At 43.6% G+C, this 22,722-nt stretch overlaps 1 protein-coding gene across 1 annotated transcript in view; it reads right to left on the bottom strand.

Moving 5' to 3' along the window:
- CPO (carboxypeptidase O) overlaps positions 1 to 22,722 on the bottom strand; it is a 341,601-nt gene that overhangs the window by 33,546 nt on the left and 285,333 nt on the right. Inside the window, exons 7-10 of the mRNA XM_073541921.1 lie at positions 14,694 to 14,798; positions 12,436 to 12,546; positions 10,062 to 10,152; positions 5,595 to 5,797 (exon numbers count right to left, since the gene is read on the bottom strand). Coding sequence (XP_073398022.1) covers positions 5,595 to 5,797; positions 10,062 to 10,152; positions 12,436 to 12,546; positions 14,694 to 14,798 — 510 coding nt within the window. The remainder of the gene's footprint in view (positions 1 to 5,594; positions 5,798 to 10,061; positions 10,153 to 12,435; positions 12,547 to 14,693; positions 14,799 to 22,722) is intronic.

The raw sequence follows: 22,722 nt of genomic DNA, 5'->3' as shown, positions 1-22,722 counted from the left end.
CGCCCCTCTCAGGTCCAACTTCGAGAACCATCGAGCCCCCTGAACCTGGTTAAACAGGTCCGGAATCAACGGTAGTGGATATTGGTTACGGACAGTTATTTCATTAAGACATCGGTAGTCTACACACGGCCTAAGTCCTCCATCCTTTTTACTGACAAAAAAGAAACCTGCGGCCAGGGGTGAGGTGGACGGACGGATATGCCCCTTTCTTAGAGCCTCTTGTACATACTCACGTAAAGCTTCTCTTTCAGGAGGAGATAAATTATATAGGCGTCCCTTAGGGAATTTACAATTGGGAACCAGATTGATAGTACAGTCATAGGAGCGATGAGGTGGCAACCGCTCAGACTCCTTCATAGAAAAGACATCTGCGAATTGGCCCAAAAGATTCTGAAGAGAAGCTTGTACGGAGACGATACCACAAACGTGTGTTAACAAGCATTTCTGTGAACAATCTGCACCCCACTTCTCTAATTCACCAGAAACCCAGTTAATGTTGGGGTTATGGAGCTGGAGCCATGGAAGCCCCAGTATGACACTAGTTGGGAGGTCATGCATAACCAAAAATGACAGCTGTTCCACATGCAGTACACCAACCTGAAATGATAGCAATGGAGTACAGAGACTAATCTCCCCACTTGCTAGTGGGGTGTTATCAATACCAACTAATTTAGTGGGGTGAGCAAGTGGAATTAAAGAAATACCCAAAGAGACAGCAAACTCATAACACATAAAATTAGCAGTAGCCCCTGAATCAATCATGGCAACTCCTTCTCCCTTAGAGGAGGTGAAAGCAATAGAAATTGGCACTAAGAGTCTCTTAGAACTTAAAGGAATTACCTGTCCACCCACAGGCCTAGGTGGTGTATTCCGAGAAGATTCCTGTGGAGTGCCAGGGCGCCGCGGGCAATCCTTTATCCAGTGCCGAGGATCCCCGCAGTAAAAACAGGTTCCAAGTGCGTGACGTGGACGGCAAGGACCAGGATCTGTGGTAGCTTGCGTGGCTCCCAATTCCATAGGTTCGGCAGCTGGCAGATTCGGAACAGCCGGAGTGACCCTAGAGAAAACGGAAACTTGCGCTGCTGCCTGCTCCGATCTCCTCGCCCTTAACCTGCGATCTATTCTGACCATTAAAGCCATCAGCTCCTCCAGAGACTGGGGCAGGGTGTAGTGTACCAGTTCATCCTTTAGGGCTGGTGAAAGACCCCGCTGAAATTGATTCCGAAGGGCGGGATCATTCCAACGGGTAGCTAAGCTCCATCTACGAAACTGGGTGCAATAAACCTCTACCTCCTGATCACCCTGGATCAGGGAGGTAAGGTTTGCCTCGGCCAGAGCGACTTGGTCAGGCTCATCATAAATATTCCCTAAGGCTTGAAAGAAGTTGTCTACTGAATCACGGAGATTTGAATCTGGCGGCAGAGAGAAGGCCCACTCTTGGGGTCCCTCCCGTAAGCGAGAGATTATGATACGGACTCTTTGAGCTGGGGGGCCAGAAGAAAGAGGTCGTAATTGAAAATATAATTTACAATTTTCTCTAAAAGAAGCAAATTGGCTTCTATCTCCGAAAAATGGCTCTGGTAAGTTAACTCTAGGCTCAGAATTAGTTGTCCCTGCAACGGCAGCTGCTTGAATTTGCTCCTGACGCTGGACCTGCGCAGCAAGATCTTGCACCAGCTGAGTAAGACCCTGCATTTGATTGACTAAAGAGGTCATAGCGTCCATAGGGAAGGCCGGTGATTCTGTTATGATTCCACCACACGGCGGGGAAGAAGGTGCCACTGAGCTCCACCCCCCACTGACCCTACCTACTTGCCGGTCCCACCCTAGCCGGTGGGCGACAACTGGGTGGCGGTCCCTACCTCGGCGTAAGTGCAGGGAGCTACAGTGAGGGTAAACCGAGGGTGGAATGAGTGCAGGACAACCTAAGGAAGACAAGCAGCAGCAAGGAGGGCTACTAGAGTGAAACTAAAGAGTGAATGAACCTGAAGGGTAAAACCACGAAGCCCAAAACTAACACAAAAACTACTAGGCTTTCAGCAAAGACAAAAGCGGAAAGCTGGAGTCCCAGAGGTACTCAACGAAAGAGAGACCGGGAGGCTGTAAGAGGTAGTACCGGACAGCGCGGTAGGGAAGGCAGGAATCCGTACCACAGAAGAATCACCGGCAAGGAGTGAAAGCCCTGTGGAGTGCTAAATAGGAAGAAGGCGGGACATAAGCACAGGAAACAGTGAAGCAGCCAATCACAGAACGGAGGAAGAACAATGAACGAAAAAGAACTAGTTGATCAGAAACTGTATATTAAGACTGGTTGTGTGGCGCAGCCAGTAAGGCAGCGAGACTTGCTGTGGAACACAGACTACACCCCGGTACGAATCTTGACAGGATGGATATGATGAAGACAGATGGGGCAGGATCATGTGGCAGAATTATGGGGCAGGATCAAGGGGCAGGATCATGGGGCGGGATGGAGACAGATGGTGTAGGATCATGAGGCAGGATGGATATGATGGAGAAAGATGGGCAGGATCATGGGGCAGGATGGGGAGATCATATGAGGTAGGAGGGGACATCATATGGGGGCAGGATAGGAGAACATATGGCTGGAGCCAGGAATGAGACACACGGGGGGCCAGGATGGGGGATATTATTACCGTAGGGGTTAATTAAGGGATATTATTACTGCAGTGATGTATTTATTTTATTTTTTGATGATATTGTTTTAAATGGGTGGGTGGTCCTGTTACTGTGCAAAGCAACACTGTCACCTTTTTTCTTCATCTGGTGTAGTTTAGAATTTGGGAAATAAGTAATGTGTTCTGCAAGCGGTGCTCTAGATAACTGTATTATTTCCTGCAGAGACGAGTCCTGGCTGGAAGAAGTGACGGCGGTCTGTGCTGGATGAACATTAAAAGCGAAGATGAAGGACTTCACCTAGAGATGTCACTGGTGAGTGAGTGTGTTACCTGTACACTGACACTATACACTGTATACTACAGTATATAGAGCGGTCCTTTGTACAATGTCACCAGTGATCACTGTAATACCTTTACATTATACACTGTTAGGGTTTGTGGATAGCACCAAATATAAATTATGAAAAGGTGCGATCACAACCCGGGGTCCACTGTGCAGAGATGGTATACTGCTGCTATACAACAACGAACAGCAAGTAGTAAAATGCTCGCTTGACACCGTCGAGTAACCATTGACCCGGTGTGATAGGAAACGGGCTCTGTTACTGCACAGAGTTCGCAGACACCAATACTGAAGCCTATTAAACCTCACAGGCTACGGCTAGAGGAGCGCTAGCGTGAGGTCACAGGACACTGCTTCTGAGACACGAGAAGCATGCCTCTCTAGACCCACTAGCACCTGGAAACGCTACGGCGGAGCCAGGAAAAGTTCCCCTTGGAACGCTGTGCCCTGTTAAACGTCACAGGGTACAGCAAGCATTAGCTTACCGCTCTGAGCGTGTACTGTGTCTGCACTTACGGTCACCACTAAGCAGCCTGAGCTTAGTGCTGGAAAGCACTCTATCTGTGCACGGCGCCGTACAGACGGACGCTGCAACATATGCGGTACTGTGATGCGTGTGCTGACTGGCACCCACTGGCGCTAATGGATGAGTGAGCTGAATGCACTGCGGCACTAGGCAGTACCAGTACTAAGTGCTGACTCTAACCTCTAAACCCCACTAACACGCGTATCAAAGGGAAGGGGTTTCATAATGAGTCATTCACCTGTCTCATTCATCTACCATCACACACATCACTATAAACATAAGAACTAATGGCTATCATAGCGCATGGCTGAGCGGCCATGCAAACCTTTTATAGCAGCGTCCTGCCGGGACCTTCCTGATGGTTCAATCCGAGCTGGAGAAGGACCTGAGCATGTGACCTCCGATCTCCAATGAGAGATCGTCCCACAGGCATGCTCAGTGGACTGAAAGGAGGACTTAGTCCCTGGAGTAGCTCACTGTTGACCTGCATGCGTTGATATAGCTGGACCAGAGGTGGCAGCAGCAACTAAACCCACAGTGCTTGTCTGAGCAGAGCGCCAGGATCGACGAGTCTGCTGAGCAGCCTCCTCTGCGGCCGGAGAAGAATGAGAGACTGCTGAAGGCAAGGCTTGGGATTCCTGCGGTGCAGCGACAGGAACCTGACACCTAACAATACTCTATATACAGAGCTCCTGTGTATAATGTCACGTGATCATTGTATTACCTGTACACAGACACTGCATGCTAAGTACAGATCTCCTGTGTATAATAGCACTTATGGTGATGTTAGTACTGTGTTTTTTTTATTACTGATCAGTATTGTAGTATTCAGTCACTATGTGGTGGTAATATGTTGTCCGGCCATGGTGTGGTGGTATTTGTTCCTTGTATGTGCTATTTGGTCACTTTGGTGGTAATATGTGATCTGGTCATGGTGTGGTATTTTTCCTTGTATGTGGTATTATTGGTCATCATATGGTTTGTAATATGTGGTCTGGACATGGTGTGGTGCTATTTGATCCTTGTATGTGCTATTATTTGGTCACTATGTGGTGGTAACGTGGTCTGGTCATGGTGTGGTGGTATTTGTTTCTTGTATGTGGTATTATTCAGTCACTGTGGTGGTAATATGTGGTCTGGACATGGTGTGGCGGTATTTGTTCATTGTATGTGGCATTAAGGTCTCTATGTGGTGGTAATATGGTGTTTGGTCATGGTGCGATGGTAATTGTCCCCTGTATGTGATATTATTGGTCGTTTAAAAATTGAAAAATAAATAAAAATTTACCTAAATTGTATTGGATATTTTAAGAAATGTTTAGTAGGTTAGAATAGAGTAGGGCCCGGCCAAAGGAGTCTACCTTGTCGTGGTGGTGGCATAAAAAATCTTTTGACTGTGGACAGTTCGAGAGGTGGAGGTGGGGCTGGGGTGGAGCCTGGGCGGAGTCTCAAGGGGGCCCCGAAAATTTCACCAGTATGTTGCCCCGAAATTCCTAGTGGCAGCCCTGGTGAAAGGACACATTACCCTGCTAAAAGATGCTACTGCTACTAGGAAATACTGTTGTCATGATGAGGCGACCTCGATCTGAGTTTAAGCAGATGATACATTGCAACATAACCTTTGCATAAATCCACGCTGCCTCTGATGACTTGCCTTCTTCTTATAGTGCATCCTTGTGCCATCCCCTCACCAGATAAATAAAGAATGATAAAAGAAATCATAGTTCATCAGATCAGGCCATGCTCCTGGGTATGTGCACACTAATTTTTTGAGGCATTTATAGAGCAGAAACTCTCCAAATGCTCCTAAAAAAACCTCACAAAACTCTTCAAAATCTGGGTAGTTTCCACTTCAACGACTGAGCAAAATGACTCCTTGTGAACACCTTACACTGATCCACTGTTTTGATGCTCACATGCTGTTAGGTGCTTTCAGCAGTGGACTGTTCCATATACTCGGACCAATCTGAGCCCTAAATGTATATTGCTTCATAGCTGAGGAAAGGGACAAGAACATTCTACAACTCCAAGCTGAATGAAAAAAGTTTAATTATCATTTAATTACATTGTGAAACAAAAGTTTAATTACCGTTTCATTATAGCTCTTTGGAAGGTTCTTCGAGTAGCCATGTGCAGTTAAGATGAACTGACTGTATGAGTGCATTGTCAGGAAGCCAATCAGTTCTGATTTTCTTTTCTCCACAAAATCAACTACAGCCTTCGTTTCAGGTTCTGACACAGGTGACGCTCCGCAGAATAAATTACTTGTGCAATTTTCAGATGATCCAAAATCTGAAAAGATAAATACAGAGAAAGATATATTTTTATTTAATCCTACTGTGACTATTGATGTAGGTTTAATTGCACGCAGTAATAGAAACAAAATAACACAAAAATCTTCTAGATATGATGCCTTTTAATGACTAACAAAAATGAGCGACACTACAAAGAAACTTTGAGAAATATCTCTGTTCTTCTGTGCTTGTGTAGATACAATTTTCCTCAGACCTAAGGTTATCTAGTATCTTCACATAGTAGGGTCTTGTAGGTTTTTTCAAATGGATCCTCTCCAAAATCCTCCTGAAAAATGCTTCCTATTCATTTCTATTAGAAATCTAATTTGCTGTTTATATCAGTAAATTTTTTTTTTTTTTTACTTTTTTCTCTTGAGGAGGGTTTGGAAACCACCTGGAGGATAACTTCTCACCATTTCTTTGAAGTGGACCCTGAAGCAATCTGCTGCAATCTAGACACCGTCAAATCTAAAGGCTGCAAAAAACGATTCAGGAAAAAACTCTTTCAAGGGTATGTACACAGGGCATCTTTTACAGCAAAAATCCAAAAGTAGTTTTCATGGGGCAGTTCTGATGGCATCTTTTCAGACATTTTTGTGTCAGGTCTACCGTTGGTGTTTTTGTCATGTCCGCCATGTCTGTCATGTCTGTTTTGTCTCAAGAACTCCTGGAGCGATGTGCATGCGCATATCTTGTCTGCTATCCTGCTTGTTCCCTAGAGCAGTGTGCACACTCACCTCTTGGGATGGGATGAAACTGAATGGGAGGAGACACAGATTAGATATTAGAAAAAACTTTTTGACAGTTAGAGTGATCAATGAGTGGAACAGGCTGCCACGAGAAGTGGTGAGTTCTCCTTCAATGGAAGTCTTCAAACAGAGGCTGGACAGACATCTGACTGGGATGATTTAGCGAATCCTGCTTTGAGCAGGGGGTTGGACCAGATGGCCCAGGAGGTCCCTTCCAACTCTACGATTCTATGATTCTATGCCTGCGTTTCTGCTTTGCCTTCTGTGATCTTCTCGTCATGTCTAGAGTCCCTGATCATGTGTCCTTCCTAGGATTCTGCACTGTCAGGTTCTGCAATCATCTCGTCATGTCTGAAACCTTGATCATTTGACGTTTCCTAAGATCCTGCACTGTCTGGTTCTGCAATCATCTCGTCATGTCTGAAACTCTGATCATGTGTCCTTCCTAGGATCCTGCACTGTCTGGTTCGGTGATCATCTCATCATGTCTGAAACCCTGATCATGTGACTGCGCTCTGTGATCCTGGAGCATCTGAACTAGGACGTTCTCCCCTGGTCCTGACCCGGAAGAGGAGGTGCTGTGCCCTATATCAGACCACCCCTTCCTTTGCTCAGGGCCTGATTATTGTGTTGTGTCCCTGCATGGCTGATTAGTCTGTGGGGCGCTCCCTCTATTCTGTGCCCTTGCACCTGCTCTGTTGTGCGTCTCTGCACACGCTCCGTGCTCGTACTCCATCTCTTGTCCCGTGCCTTGTCTTTTGTTTGTCCGTTGTGCCATGTTCGTCCTTGTCCTGCTTAGACTTGTAGTCCTTCTGTTATTCTCTGCCTTGCCTGTTTCTGCCATTTCTTGCCTTCACTATGTTCTGCCTTGTGTTTTCTCCTCGGTTCTCTGTCTCTGCCTGTTATTCCTGCTCTGTGTGCTATGGTGCTCTGTAGTGCTCCCTGGCACATGCACCATTCCTCCTCTTTTTCCATTTGTGCTCTTTTCCATGTCTAGTCCCAAGGCTCTGCCTTGGCCTGGCTCTGGGCTTCGGCCTACGCTCCACTGCTAGACTCTTTCCTATTGTGCTCTCTTGCATGTTTCTAGGCTAGTCTCAAGGCTCTCCCTTGGCCCGGCTCTGGGCTTCGGCCTACGCTCCGCTGCTAGCTCTGTTCTTGCTCTGTTCCTGTTCCATGTTTCTGCCTATGCTTCCGTTCCTGGTTCTGTACTCTGCTTAAGCCCTGCCTGGTTTCTTGTCTTGTCTTCCCTTGCTGCTTCGTATGCTCTTTGCATGCGCCTGGCCTTCCTAGCCTCCTGTTTGTGCCTCAGCCGTGGCCGCCCTAGCCGTGCCCGCCTGCTTGTGCTTCAGCCGTGCTTGTCGGTCAGTGACAGCTGTGTCACCTGCCATGCCTCAGCCGGGTTCGCTGGAGTCTTGCCCGGCTGTCAGTGCCGCAGCCCGATCAGCTAGCCAGTGCCCCAGCCGTGCCCTCTGTGCTCCCTTGCACTTCACGCTGTTTCCGCACTGTGCTCTGCGTGCTCTCTAAAGCACGCGCAGGCCCTCGCCTGCCCATGGCATACCTCCCCGTGCTTCTGTAAAAGTACGCGCAGGCTTTGCCATGTCCCATGTCGTGCCCTCTTGCACGCACAGGTCCTAACCCGGTCCTTGAACCCTGGCGTGCCTCTCTGCATGCGCAGGACTCTGCCTCGCCTGACCCTGGCGTGCCCCTTTGCACGCGCAAGACTCTGTCTAGTATCTTGTGCCTTGGCGTGTCTCTACACACGCACTCTGTCTTGTGCCTTGGCGTGACACATGCACCCTGTCTCGTTTTGCGAACCCTGGTGTGTCCCCTACACACGCACCTTGCCTTGCACCTAGTCTTGAACCCTGGCGTGTCCCCTACACACGCACCTTGCCTTGCACCTAGCCTTGGACCTTGGCGTGCTCCCTAACACGCACCATGCCTGGATATCTGTCGTGCCTCCTTGCCTGAAACCTGGTTTGCCTGCCGGATGCCAGGAACCTGCCGATCGCTGCCAGAGATCGAAAGCTGGATGACTGCGGCCTGATGTCCGGAGCTGATGTCCGCAGCCTGATGCCTTGATCATGTCGATCATTGTCAGCGGTCCGGAGTCCGATGCCATTGTGCCTTTACCTGTACCTAGGCGTGCCACCTGGCACGTACCATGCTATGGACCTTGGCGTGCCCACGCACTTTGCACGTTTTGCTTGTTCTCACGTTTTTACACTGAATGTGATTCTGAAGTTATCCTAATGAAGATACCTTGCACCTACGTATTGTCTTGTCTTGCTTCTTGCTCGTCCTGTTGCCAGACACTCAATAGTGTCCCCTGAGCCGGCCGTCTGGTCCAGCTGCCGTGGTGGCTCACCCCCTTGGTCTTGCCCCTGACACTCCCTGTACAGGGGGTGGGTTCTCACAAGGTCAGCTCGCCCTTGATGGGTGGGTGCCACGGCCCAGAGGGTCCACTCTCTCAAGAAAAATGACTCAGCATAAGCTGACGTTCATCACAGTTTTTTTATTCAATAGTATAGAAATGGGCATCCGAGCAGAAGCTGCCCGAAGGGTGGACATGTTACTTTTTGCATCCGCTTCAGAGTTTCAGAAGATTCTAAATCCTGAAGCAATTAGAAGAATTGCTATAAGATGGAACAAGGTCCTTTTGAAATTTCTGTGCATTACGTTAATTTTATTGGGTTCTTTTGCAGCGTTATTTTTAGACATATTCCGAGCTGAATTCGCCTGAAATACACACCTAGTGCACGTACCCCAAAACTGTTCAAATCCTCTTCAAAAGAGCTTCAGGAAAAGGATAAAATCCCTCCTCAATTTTTTTCCAAAAATTGGGAATTTCCTGAAATTGTGTCCACTTGAAAGCTTATCAAATTTGTTTTTGAAGTATTTCTAATGTATTTTTTCTGCTGGCGTTTCTTGGTGTGTTTTTGGGGTGTATTTTTCAAGATGTTTTTTAAACTCCATTAAGCAATAAAGAAAACACTTTCATTTTTTTACTGGTGGAAATGCTAATAAAAACTTGCAAAAAAACTCCCAAGAGCCATCTTTTTAGCCTTCTTGCAGACTTCTATAGTAAATATAAAGCATCTTTCAGGCAGAAAATTCCAGAAGAATGTATGTTACTTTTAAATATTCTGTGTTTTTTGAAAGCTTAAAGCATTTACAAAGACGCACGAAAGCCTGAACATATGAACAGCAAGTCATTTTTGTATAGAAATGAATGTGTTCTTCCTTTTAAGCATTTCTTTAGCGTGTTGTTTTTTTTTGCTGCATTTTCTGTGCAAAAATCAGCAGAAAAAGACGCAGTATGAGAATACTCTAAGGTAACGCAAAAGCTTCTTTTATAACATAATTTCTGACTATTCTACTGTAGCACTATCTCTTGGTTCACTTCAGGAAAAAACTCATGCAAGTTTGCTTGTTCTCCATATGTTTGTATGGTATACAAAAAAAAATGAAGTCTGTATTTCATTGTGATTTGTTAATGACAACAATACTCACTGCACCATTTCACATTGAAGTTGCGGTTAAGGTCTACCCCATAACAGGTGCCATTTTCATGCTTGGAACGAGATTTCCTCCACAGCCTGTCCTATTTAGTGATATATTATTGAGGAGTTAGTTTTCGCCATAAGTAATAATATGTCTGTTGATCCACACATTCATTTTATTAATTTTATCTGTTTACAACATATTGCTTTAATTTTATTTTATTTAATCAAGCAGTCTGAATCATTCCTATCACTATATTCTCCTATATTTTCTATAGATTGTGTGTAATTCATTCTTCATTACAAGTTATGGACATACTCTACGTACAACTTCAATTCCCCAAAAGTTTGGATGCTGTGTAAAATGTAAAAAAAAACTAGAATGCAATGATTCAGAAACCTCTTATTACCATATTTTATCCACAATAGAACATAAAATAATTTGAACATTAAACATTTTTCCATTTCATTTGAAAAATCAACTCATTTAGAAATAGAAGGAAATAACAGATCTCAAAGTTAAGACAGGACAACATCTACTTTTGTGTAGTATCCCCTGAACTGTCTGAAAATGTCTGGGAAGTAAGGAGACCAATTGCTGGAGTTTTGGGTGAGTAGTATTGTCCCATACATGTCTAAGTAGGATTTTAGCTGTTCCACAGTCCGGGGACTTTGCTAGATTTTTCATTTCATAATGCGTCAAATGTTTTCTATTGGTGAATGGACTGGACTGCATGCAGCCAGTTAATCACCAAATTTATTTTTGAAGCCATGATGTTGTGATGGATGCAATCTGTGGTTTAGCAACATGCAAGGCCTTCTCTGAAATAGACGCTGCCTGGATGGGGCATTTGTTTTTCTAAAACCTCTATATAATGCTCAGCATTGATTGCACTTTTCTAGATGTGTAAGCTGCCCATGCCATAGGCCCTAATACACCCCTATACCATCAGAGATGAAGAATTGTGTACTGTGCTCTGATAATAAGCTGGATGGTCCCTCTCCTCTTGAGTCTGTATGACATGGTGTCCATTTCCATTTTGCCTTAATCCATTTTATTTGAGCTTTGACCACAGAAGATAGCTGAGTTTCTGGACTGTATTGTTTAATGGCTTCTTCTTTGCATGGAATAGCTTTTAACTTAAATTTGTGGATAATAAGGTGAACTGTGTTCACAATGATTTCTGAGAGTAGTCCTGAGCCCGTGCAGTGATTAGCACAACTGCATCATGCCTGTTTTTAATGCAGTGCCACTTAAAGGCCAGTAGATAATCAGTATCCAATACTGACCATCGGCCTTGTCCATTGTGCACAGATTACTCCAGAATCTCAATCTTTTGACAATATTATGTGCTGTTGATTGTTGGGATATTCAAAGTATTTCAAATTGATTTTGAGAAACATTTTTCTGAAATTGTTCCTGAAATTTTGCATGCAAATGCTGACATTGGTGACCATCTCTGTTGTTCTTTTATGCGTTTTTTGAAAACTGACCCTGCGGCTGTTTTCCATTAATGTCACTTAACTTGCCAACCTTTTGTTAACCCTGTCCCAACTTTTTTGAGATGTTTTGGTACATCAATTTCTAAATGAGTTATTGTTTTTTTTAACATTCATCTTCTAATCCATTATCTATGGTCTATTGTGAATAAAATATGGCGATAAGAGATTTCCAAATCAGGGCAATTGTTACCACCCACCTTTCGTGTCTCCCTTTTTTCCTCATATATTGTAAGCTTGCGAGTAGGGCCCTCATTCCTCTTGGTATCTGTTATGATCTATGTGATTATTGTTATGCTGTAATGTCTATCGTCTGTACAAGTCCCCTCTGAAATGTAAAGTGCTGCGGAATATGTCAGCGCTATAGAAATAAAATGTATTATTATTGTATTCTTGTTTCTTTACATTTTACACAGTGTTCCAACATTTTTGGAAATAGGCTTGTACATGTTTTGGGGATATTATAATCCTTTCCTTTTTACTATCATCAATGAATAATGACCATCAGCTGCCTCTACAATTCTTGTTCATTTCCCATGGAGAGATGTAACCACTAAACAACGTAATAAGAATAGCAGCTCCGTCTTGTTGACAGTCTCCATGTAACAAGAGATTCTCTCTCTACTCTGTGTAAGCACAAACAGAAAACGTAATAAAAAAAAACCAAAGTTCACTGAAGGTCCCTGTTATCAGAAGTGTCATACAACTGTATAGATAACACATTACTCCATGACCCATAGGGATTCTTATACTGGATACAGTCTGTGCACTTCTGCTATTAAATCATGTGTCCTTGGCGTTCTGCACTGCTGATCAGCTATTTTGCTATCTTACTGTATTCTTACAATCATTATTACGGTAACAGGCAACAATTTTTAACTTACTGTGGTCCAGGTATAGATGTATCCATCAATGTTTAGAACAGGCAGGACATACAGATCTATATTCTTCAGAACTTTCTGTATACGGGAGTCTTTCTGGTGGTTCAGTACAATCTGACAAGGAGAAAATAATTTGTTTCATATAGTACCAAATATACACACAGTACTGTGAAAAAGTTTAAGGCAGGTCAAGAAGACAAGTGATTTTATTCACTTTGTATTTTGTTAATTGATAAAAATGATCAACATATCTATTTTTTAAAATTTTCTTACTTTGCAGCTTTTTTTGCATAACCGCCTAAAACTTTTGTATAGTATGATATACAGCTCTGGCAAAAATTAAGAGACCACTGCAAAATTTTCAGTTTGATTTTTCTCTATATAGGTATATTTTTGAGTAAAATGTAAATTGCTCTTTTATTCTATAAACTATTGACAACATGTCTTCAAATTTCAAAGCACTAAATTTTGCATTTATTTTCAGAAAATGAGAAATGGTCTAAATAATAAAAATATGCAGGGCTTGCAGACCTCAAATAATGCTAAGAAAACAAGTTCATAATCATTTAGAAACATTAATACTAATGTTTTACCTCAGGAAGAGTTCAGAAATCAATATTTTGTGGAATAACCTTGATTTTTAATCACAGCTTTCATGCATCTTGGCATGCTTGCCACCAGTCTTTCATACTGCTTTTGGGTGACCTCATGTCACTCCTGGTACAAAAATGTAAGCAGTTCTTTGTTTGATGGCTGGTGACTATCCATCATCCTCTTGATTACATTTCAGAGATTTTCAAGGTCTGGAGATTGGGCTGGCCATGACAGGGATTTGACGTGGTGGTCCTTCATCCACACATTCACCTAGCTGTGTGGTATTGTGCATTGTCCTGCTGGAAAAAACAGTCCTGTTTTTCCAGGATAACCTTATATGCAGCTTGATTCATACGTCCTTTGCAAAGATTAACCTGCCCAATTCCAGCCTTGCTGAAGCATCCCCAGATCATCACTGATGCTCTACCAAATTTCACAGTGGGTGCAAGACACTGTGGCTTTTATGCCTCTCCAGGTCTCTGTCTAACCACTTGATGACCAGGTGTTGGGCAAAGCGGAAAATTAGACTCAGAGAAGATTACCTTACTCCAGTTCTCTATGGTCCAATCCTTATGGTATTTGGCAAACTTCAGCCTGGCTCTCCTTTGCTTCTTATTCATGAAATACTTTTTTCTAGCTTTGCATTACTTGAGCCCTGCCTCTAGGAGCCTGTTACAAACTGTTCTTGCCGTGCACTTCACCCCAGCTGCCATTTGCCATTCCTTTTGTAGGTCACTTGATGTCATCCTGTGGTCGCTAAGTGACACTCGAATAAGATGACGGTCATCCCGGTCAGCAGAGAGTTGTTTTCGCCCTCTGCTGGTATGTAGCTTTGTTGTCCCCAATATCTGCTGCTTGACCTTGTTGTAATGGACTGTCGTCTTTAAGGATGGGGGCAACTGAACGCTCACTGTATCCCTCTGCTAGGGAAGCCAGAATAGAGCCCTTCTTTTCTTCACTCAAGACTTTTCAACTCCTTTGGCATGGTTAAAAGTTATTTTTTCATTCCTATTACTTTTGGGATATAACTAGCACTTGTTTTGCCATCCAACTCGTCCTATTGCAAGAGGATTGTGAACACCACATATACTTTCCTTCGTTAAATAAGATTTGGTTCAGGCGATAACCTAATCAGAAGCACATTAAGTAGAATGAGGTGTAGTCTGGTTGGAATTCTTCTGACACTGGAATGGAATGGTTGTCAGACATGTGTAGAGAAGCTGATTTTTATAAAACTGTGCAGTAGTCTCTTAATTTTTGCCAGAGCTGTATATGTGAAATGTATTATATATAATATAGTATTTATACCTATTAGGGTGCATTATTAATCGGATCGCAATGCACTAACTGGCGACGGGTCTCCTGAACCCTGGAGTATAACAGCTTCATAGAAATATCTGAATCTCTCACACTAGGGTTGGGAGACCCGCTGACCAGTCAGTGCATTGAAGTCCGGTCTCAGTTTAATTTATGCAGACATCTGGATGCACCCTTAGTGATATTTGTCAGTGTACTAAATCGCTGTTTTCTAAAGATACATGGTCCCTGACACTTACCTTTTGATAAACAATATAAATCACTTAATTAGTTTTTTTTTTCACCACTATCGGGAATTTGGGTCAAGCTTATTACATTGTGACTTATAAACTGTAGACAGGAAAACTCACCTCTTTAACAAACCACTGGCAGAAAGCTGGAGCAATCCATTCACGAGCGTGAATACCACAATCCATCCAGATAATTTTTTTAGGCTCATTTGAAGGTTTGCTGATCTGCAAAAAAAAAAAAGTACTAGATTACCCATTTTTTGATGTGGTGTCAGTGATGTCTCCTTGTACAGAAGTAATATCTCAGTGACAGACCAATGTTTTCTAGTGGTGAATGTTTTTCTTTTATCATAAAAAATCTTGTTTTTTCTTATTCATAGAATATATTAACCTTTTGTTACTCACCTGCCACAGCCCCAGTTCCAGATCTTGCCATCTTTCCAAATGATCCAATGAGGTACCTAATTATCTTCCCAACTACTTATGCCTGCAGTCCAGCAATCAGCTACTACTTATAAGTTTAGTCCAGCAACTACTAGTATTATTGCACTCTCAACTCTTTTATGTCAAGTTAGGTTAACAAACTTGTCTATGCAATCCTGATGCTGTCCACATTCCCTACTCTGCAGTAACTGCATCTCTCCAAAGTAAGTTACCCGTTTGTCTAGACATCTCTGATATTCATGTGTGTAGCTGCATCTCTGTAAGCAAGTTCCAGTTTGCCTATGCATCTCTGCTATTTTTGTGCATAACTGCACTTTTGCAAGCAAAATTCCACTTTGCCTATAGTACATCTATGGTATATGTGTGGTTAACTGCACTCCTGAACCAAGATACCAGTTGCCTACCCATCGCTGCTGTTACTGTGCTATCCACACCCCTGGCTCAGCTGAATCTTATGAGTCTATCTCCGCTTGCCCATCTGCTGTCCTGTATACCCTCCTCTACCAGTCATTACTGATCTACTTGCCTTTTGGCAAGTCCTGCTCCACAGCATCATTGCCTCTAGGCTGTGCTACTCAAACTAATCTACAGTTTAGATAACCCCACCTCACCAATTAAGCCCTTAATGCCATTAAAATAGTCCTAAAAAAGAAGCAGTAAGCATTATAATTTTTAGATATAAATAGATTTTCCTTCATTGTTTCCATTTGTAACACATTATTATAAAAATATATTAATACAAGACCTATGAAAAATATTTCTGCAGTCCGCTCAAGTACTCTTATACCAAATGTATCAATGTACAATCTCATATGTTGCACCTTAACAATAGGGGATACAGTAGGAGAAAAAAAGCACCAATAGGGTCCTATCCGATGGAGATCAGAGTATAAATGATTTTGCACTCACCTGATATTTCTTGGAGTTATGGCATAAAATGAACTCAGAGTTAGCAGCTGCCGCAGATCCACTGGTCAGACAATGACCAATTCAGAACTTTTATATAGAGAGATCCGTGGATATTACCCGCTCTGCTGCATAAAGGAATGTCCAGGCGTATTGGAGATACAAATGGTGGTTTTATTCTCATTATAAAGTTGCAACTGTATCATCTCCTGAAGTAGAAGTCCTAGTATCTTTGAAACGCGTTGAGAAGAAAACCACCATTTATATCTCCAATACCCCTGGACATTCCTTTATGCAGCACCGTGGGTAATATCCACGAACCTCTCCATTTGAAAATATGTTGGACCTTAACATTAACAACATGCATTACACCCCGTTCTGTAGGCTGCAGGTCGCTTTGGGAATCTGTTGTTTTGTGCATGCCTTGGCATGATGGTAACATTGTGTCAATCTGCTCGCTTTTTGCTGCTGATTGCCAGTAGATTTGCCATGAACTGGAGTTAGGTGAGGATATGATTTGTTTTTAAATTTTAATAATAACTGTAGTGGAACTATAGAAGCAACATATAGTGTGGGGACTACTGTTGGGTTATCATAAAGTGTGGGGTCATTGTACAGTGTCTGGGCTACCTTGAGGACCATCATACTGTGCGGAGTCATCATACATTGTGGGGACTACTATGGCAACAATCATGCATAGTGGGGGTTACTTTGGGAAGGCATCATATAGTCAGTGTGGTGACAACTGTGAGGGCCATCATACAATGTGGAGACTACTGTGGAAGCCATCATACAATGTGGGGACTAATGGGTCCAGCATACAGTGTGGAGACTACTGTGGAAGCCATCATACCGTGTGGGGATTGTTGGGTCCAGTATACAGTGTGGAAGGCATTTTATACTGTGCATGGTGAAGCTACGGGTGCATCGTACCCTGTATAAGACTACTGTGGGCCCATCATACTATGTATTGGGGGCTGAGGGGCATCATTCTGAGAATAGGAAGCTGTGTGCCCTTCATAATGTATACTGTGTGCACAATTAGGCAACTTGTAGTTTTGATGCTTAATTTTAATATTGAACAGCTAGTCCAAAAGGTTAATAAACTTGAATGTTTAAGAAGTGAAGTGCTGTATTTTTAGTTTGTGTATTTTGATAGATCTGACTTTTTCAGACATGAAAAATGTCGATATGTTTATTTTTTAAATAATTTCTTTATTTTTGGAGGTGGGAAAGCTTTTATACATACAAACATATTTTTTTAAACATTTTAAAGTATTTTTTTTCTCCCCTGTATGTGACTTGCACCTGTGATAATTCAGTCACTTATACAATAGCATGCACTATCACAGTATTGTGGTTTATAGTGAAATCGCAGTTCCTCTATAAAGATCTGTCTGCGGCTGAACTCCACAGGAGGACCAAGATGGCAGTTATGGGGCCCTTCAGCAGGCCCCTGTCTGCCATGTTAACACATTATTTCCCAGTGATTACATCATTTAAATGCAGCTGATAGAGATGGGCAGCAACGTTTAACCCCTTCACCCCCAAGGGTGGTTTGCACGTTCATGACGGGCCAATTTTTACAATTCTGACCACTGTCCCTTTATGAGATCATAACTCTGGAACGCTTCCATGGATCCCGGTGATTCTGACATTGTTTTCTCGTGACATATTGTACTTCATGATAGTGGTAAAATTTCATTCAAATAACTTGCGTTTATTTGTGAGAAAAACGGAAATTTGGCGAAAATTTTGAAAATTTCGCAATTTTCCAACTTTGAATTTTTATGCCCTTAAATCACAGAGATACGGCACACAAAAAACTTGATATCTAACATTTCCCACATGTTTACTTTACATCAGCACAATTTTGGAACCAAAATTTTTTTTTGTTAGGAATTTATAAGGGTTAAAAATTGACCAGCGATTTCTCATTTTTGCAACACCATTATATTTTTACAGACCACATCACATTTGAAGCCACTTTGAGGGGTCTATATGATAGAAAATACCCAAAAGTGACACCATTCTAAAAACTGCACACCTTAAGGTGCTCAAAACCACATTCAAGAAGTTTATTAACCTTTTAGGTGCGTCACAGAAATTTTTTTGAATATTTAAAAAAAAATGAACATCTAACTTTTTTTCACAAAATAAATACTTCAGGTTCAATTTTTTTTATTTTACCAAGGGTAACAGGAGAAATTGGACTGCAAAAGTTATTGTGCAATTTGTCCTGAGTACGCTGATACCTGATATGTGGGGGGGAACGACTGTTTCGGCGCATGGCAGAGCGCAGAATGGAAGGAGCACCGTTTGACTTTTTCAATGCAAAATTGGCTGGAATTCAGATCGGACGCCATGTCACGTTTGGAGAGTCCCTGATGTACCTAAACAGTGGAAACCCCCTACAAGTGACCCCATTTTGGAAACTAGACCCCCCAAGGAACTTATCTAGATATGTGGTGAAAACTTTGAACCCACAAGGGCTTCACAGAAGTTTATAACGTACAGCGGTACAATTAAAAAATCATATTTTTTCCACAAAAATTATCTTTTTACCCCCAATTTTTATTTTCCCAAGGGTAACAGGACCCTAAAAGTTATTGTGCAATTTGTCCTGAGTACGCGGATACCCCACATGTGGGGGTAAACCACTATTTGGGCGCATGGCAGAGCTCGGAAGGGAGGCAGCGCCATTTGACGTTTTTGGCTGGAATTGAGATCGGACACCATGTCGCGATTGGAAAACCCCTGATGTACCAAAACAGTGGAAACCCCCCACAAATGACACCATTTTGTAAACTAGACCCCCCAAGGAACTTATCTAGATGTGTGGTGAGCACTTTGAACCCCCCAGTGCTTCACAGAAGTTTATAACGCCCGGGCGTGAAAATAAAAAATTCATATTTTTTCCACAAACATGATCTTTTAGTCACCTTTTTTTATTTTCCCAAGGGTACCAGGAGAAATTGGACCCCAAAAGTTGTTGTCCAATTTGTCCTGAGTATGCTGATACCCCATATATGGGAGAAAACTACAGTATGGGCACACGTCGGGGCTCGGAAGGGAAGTAGTGACGTTTTGGAATGCAGACTTTGATGGAATGGTCTGCGGGTGTCATGTTGCCTTTGGAGAGCCCCTAATGTACCTAAACAGTGGAAACCCCCCACAAATGACCCCATTTTGGAAATTAGACCCCCTAAGGAACTTATCTAGATTTGTGGTGAGCACTTTGAACCCCCAAGGGCTTCACAGAAGTTTATAATGCCGGGGCATGAAAATAAAAAATTGGTATTTTTTCCACAAACATGATCTTTTAGTCACCATTTTTTATTTTCCCAAGGGTACCAGGAGAAATTGGACCCCAAAAGTTGTTGTCCAATTTGTCCTGAGTATGCTGATACCCCATATGTGGGAGAAAACTATTGTATGGGCACACGTCGGGGCTCGGAAGGGAAGTAGTGACGTTTTGGAATGCAGACTTTGATGGAATGGTCTGCGGGTGTCATGTGCGTTTGGAGAGCCCCTGATGTACCTAAACTATTGAAACTCCCCACAAATGACCCCATTTTGGACACTAGACCCCCCACGGAACTTATCTAGATGTGTGGTGAGCACTTTGAACCCCCAAGGGCTTCACAGAAGTTTATAACGCTCGGACGTGAATATGAAAAAATATTTTTTTTTCCTAAGGGTAACAGGAGAAATTGGACCCCAAAAGTTGTTTTGCAATTTGTCCTGAGTAGGCTGATGCCCTACATGTGGGGGTAAAACACTGTTTGGGCGCATGGCAGAGCTTGGAAGGGATGGAGCACTATTTGACTTTTTCAACTCAGAATTGGTTGGAATTGAGATCAGACGCCATGTTGCATTTGGAGAGCCCCTGATGTGCCCAAACAGTGGAAACCCCCAATTCTAACTCCAACCCGAACCCCAACACACCCCTAACCCTAATCTCAGCCCTAACCCTAACCTTAGCCCTAACCCTAGCCCTAACCATAGCCCTAGCCGTAGCCCTAACCCTAGCCCTGGACCTAACCCTTGCCCTAACGGGAAAATGGAAATACATACATTTTTTATTTTATTATTTTTCCCTAACTAAGGGGGTGATAACGGGGGGGTTTGATTTACTATTTATGGCGGTTTTTATGTTTGGCAGCTGTCGCACGCTAAAAGACGCTTTTTATTGTAAAAATAGTTTTTGCATCACCACATATTGAGAGCTATAATTTTTCCATATTTTGACCCACCGAGTCATGTGAGGTCTTATTTTTTGCGGGACGAGTTGACGTTTTTATTGGTACCATTTTCGGGCACGTGACTTTTTTTGATCGCTTTTTATTCCGATTTTTGGGACGCAGAATGAACAAAAACCAGCGCTTCATGAATTTCTTTTGAGGGGGTGCGTTTACACCGTTCCGCGTGCGGTAAAATTGATAAAGTGGTTTTATTCTTTGGGTCAGTATGGATACAGGAATACCTCATTTAGGTGATTTTTTATGTTTTGGTGGTTTTATGCAATGAAAACTATTTTATATAAAAAATAATTATTTTTGTATCGCTTTATTCTGCGAGCTATAACTTTTTAATTTTTTTGCCGATGATGCTGTATGGTGGCTCGTTTTTTGCGGGACAAGATGACGTTTTCAGCGGTACCATGGATATTTATATGCATCTTTTTGATCGCGCGTTATTACACTTTTTCTTTGGCAGTATGATAATAAATCATTATTTTATTCTTTGTTTTTTATTTTTATTTTTTAAGGGGTTCGCTAAAGGGGTGAACTAATGGGACAGTTTTATAGGACGGGTCGTTACGGACGTGGCGATACCTAATATGTGTACTTTTATTGTTGGTTTTTTTTTTATTTCCAAAAAATGGATTTATTGGGGGAATGTTTTTTTTTTTCTAATTTATTTGGCGATTTTTTTAAATTTATTTTAACACTTTTTTTTATTTTTTTTTAACTTTATTACATAGTCCCAGGTGGGACATCACTGTCCTGTGACAGATCGCTGATCTGTCACATCACATCACTGTGACAGATCAGCGATCTGTCACAGGCACTACTGCAGACTTCCTCATGCCTGCGCTTTGCAGGCACTGAGGAAGCCAGCTCTCTGCAGGTCCCCGAAGGCCCCCGTCGCCATCTTGGATTCGGGGGTCTGCAGGGAAAGAGCCCCCCGCAGCAGTGCTGCACATTGCGCTGCTGTGGGGGGCTCAGGGAAGCACGGAGGGAGCCCCCTCCCTGCCGATGCTTCGCTTTAACCCCCGGTACACCGCGATCTTGTTTGATCGTGGTGTGCAAGGGGTTAATGTGTCAGGGGCGGTCCGTGACCGCCCCTGACACATTGTTCCGGGTGTCAGCTGTGATAATCAGCTGACACCTGGCCACGATCAGCGTCGCTCACCACGTGGGCGCCGCTGATCGCGCTAGACGTACCATCCCATCCATGGGCATAGGGGCCCAGGTCCCATGGACGGGATAGTACGTCTGATGTCAGAAAGGGGTTAAATGAGTAAACTGCAGCGATCAGTGCAAGCTCCAGTTGCTGCAGTGATAGGCAGATGCATCTGCTTGCTATGAAGTAGGCTCAGTGCCATAGTTAAGGCTCAGGCTAAAGGTCCCATTTCACTTAGGGATGCACCAGCGATCCCGACAACGATTTGACCTGGTAGGGATCGCTGGTGCATCGCTAAAGATCACTAGTAAGCTGCCAAACAGGCAGATCTCTTCAGCGACGCAGCAACGATCCAGCGATCAAACACAGCGATGCATGCTGGCCAGCAGGACGCCGACGATGAAAAAATTGCCCAGGACATTCCTGCACGATCAGCGATATCCAGCAGGGGGGCCGGTCACTGTTGCGCGTCACATGTGTCAGGAACACTGCACTGCACTTGCTCACTGTGCCAGTGCGCGTGTCCTGAGTAAAGCGAACTGTGCTCAAAGATACCTTGTGGAGCGGGCAGCAGCCGAGTAGGTGCGTACTTCAGAACAGCAGGACCTGAAGCACGTGACTGCTGGGGGCGTGGCCTAAACGCCAGAGAGTTAGGAGCTGCACAAGAACTCCTAGCAGGGTAACTGCGAGACAAAGTTACCAAGGGGCATAGACAGGGAGGATAGTCAGGACATAGCCAATGAGTCATACACAGAGATAGCTGCAAGGTACAAGAGGGGCGAGCAGAGAGTAGTCAGATCACAGGCAATGAGTCATACACAGGGAGGGTAGCGAAGTACAGAATCAACAGGCAAACTCACAACGGGGAACAGAACCGGGTCAAAACCATATAAACAAGCTATAACAACGAACAGGCACACATAGGTCACCACACTTGGCCAAAGGCAAAAGTATAACTGACGGATTGGAGCTTCCCAGGGGTTTAAGAAGCTCTCCCAGAACCATAGAGAGGCCACAATCATTAACCCCAGGTGTGCAGGTCAAAACCTGCACTGAGCTCCAGACATTAACCCCTGAAGTGCAGCTCAAAAACCTGCACGGGGATCATGACAGTACCCCCCTCTCAACGGGGGCCTCTGGACCCCCAGGCTTCCCCGGGTACTTGGCATGGAAAGCCCGAACCAGGTGATCTGCATGTACAGAGTGAGCAGGGACCCATGAGCGCTCCTCTGGTCCATATCCCTTCCAGTGGACCAGGTACTGCAAAGAGCGGTGCACCCACCGAGAGTCCACAATATGTCCTACCTCATACTCTAATTGACCCTCCACTAGCACTGGAGGAACAACAGGCTCAGAGTCCTCTTTGACAGACCCTATGGATTTCAACAGA

This window comes from Dendrobates tinctorius, unplaced genomic scaffold (assembly GCF_039654945.1).
Source record: "Dendrobates tinctorius isolate UK_male_01 unplaced genomic scaffold, ASM3965494v1 ptg000125l, whole genome shotgun sequence".
NCBI classification, from domain to species: Eukaryota; Metazoa; Chordata; class Amphibia; order Anura; family Dendrobatidae; genus Dendrobates; species Dendrobates tinctorius.
The sequence above is the reverse complement of the archived record's forward strand: the minus strand, read 5'-3'. Positions and strand labels throughout refer to the sequence as shown.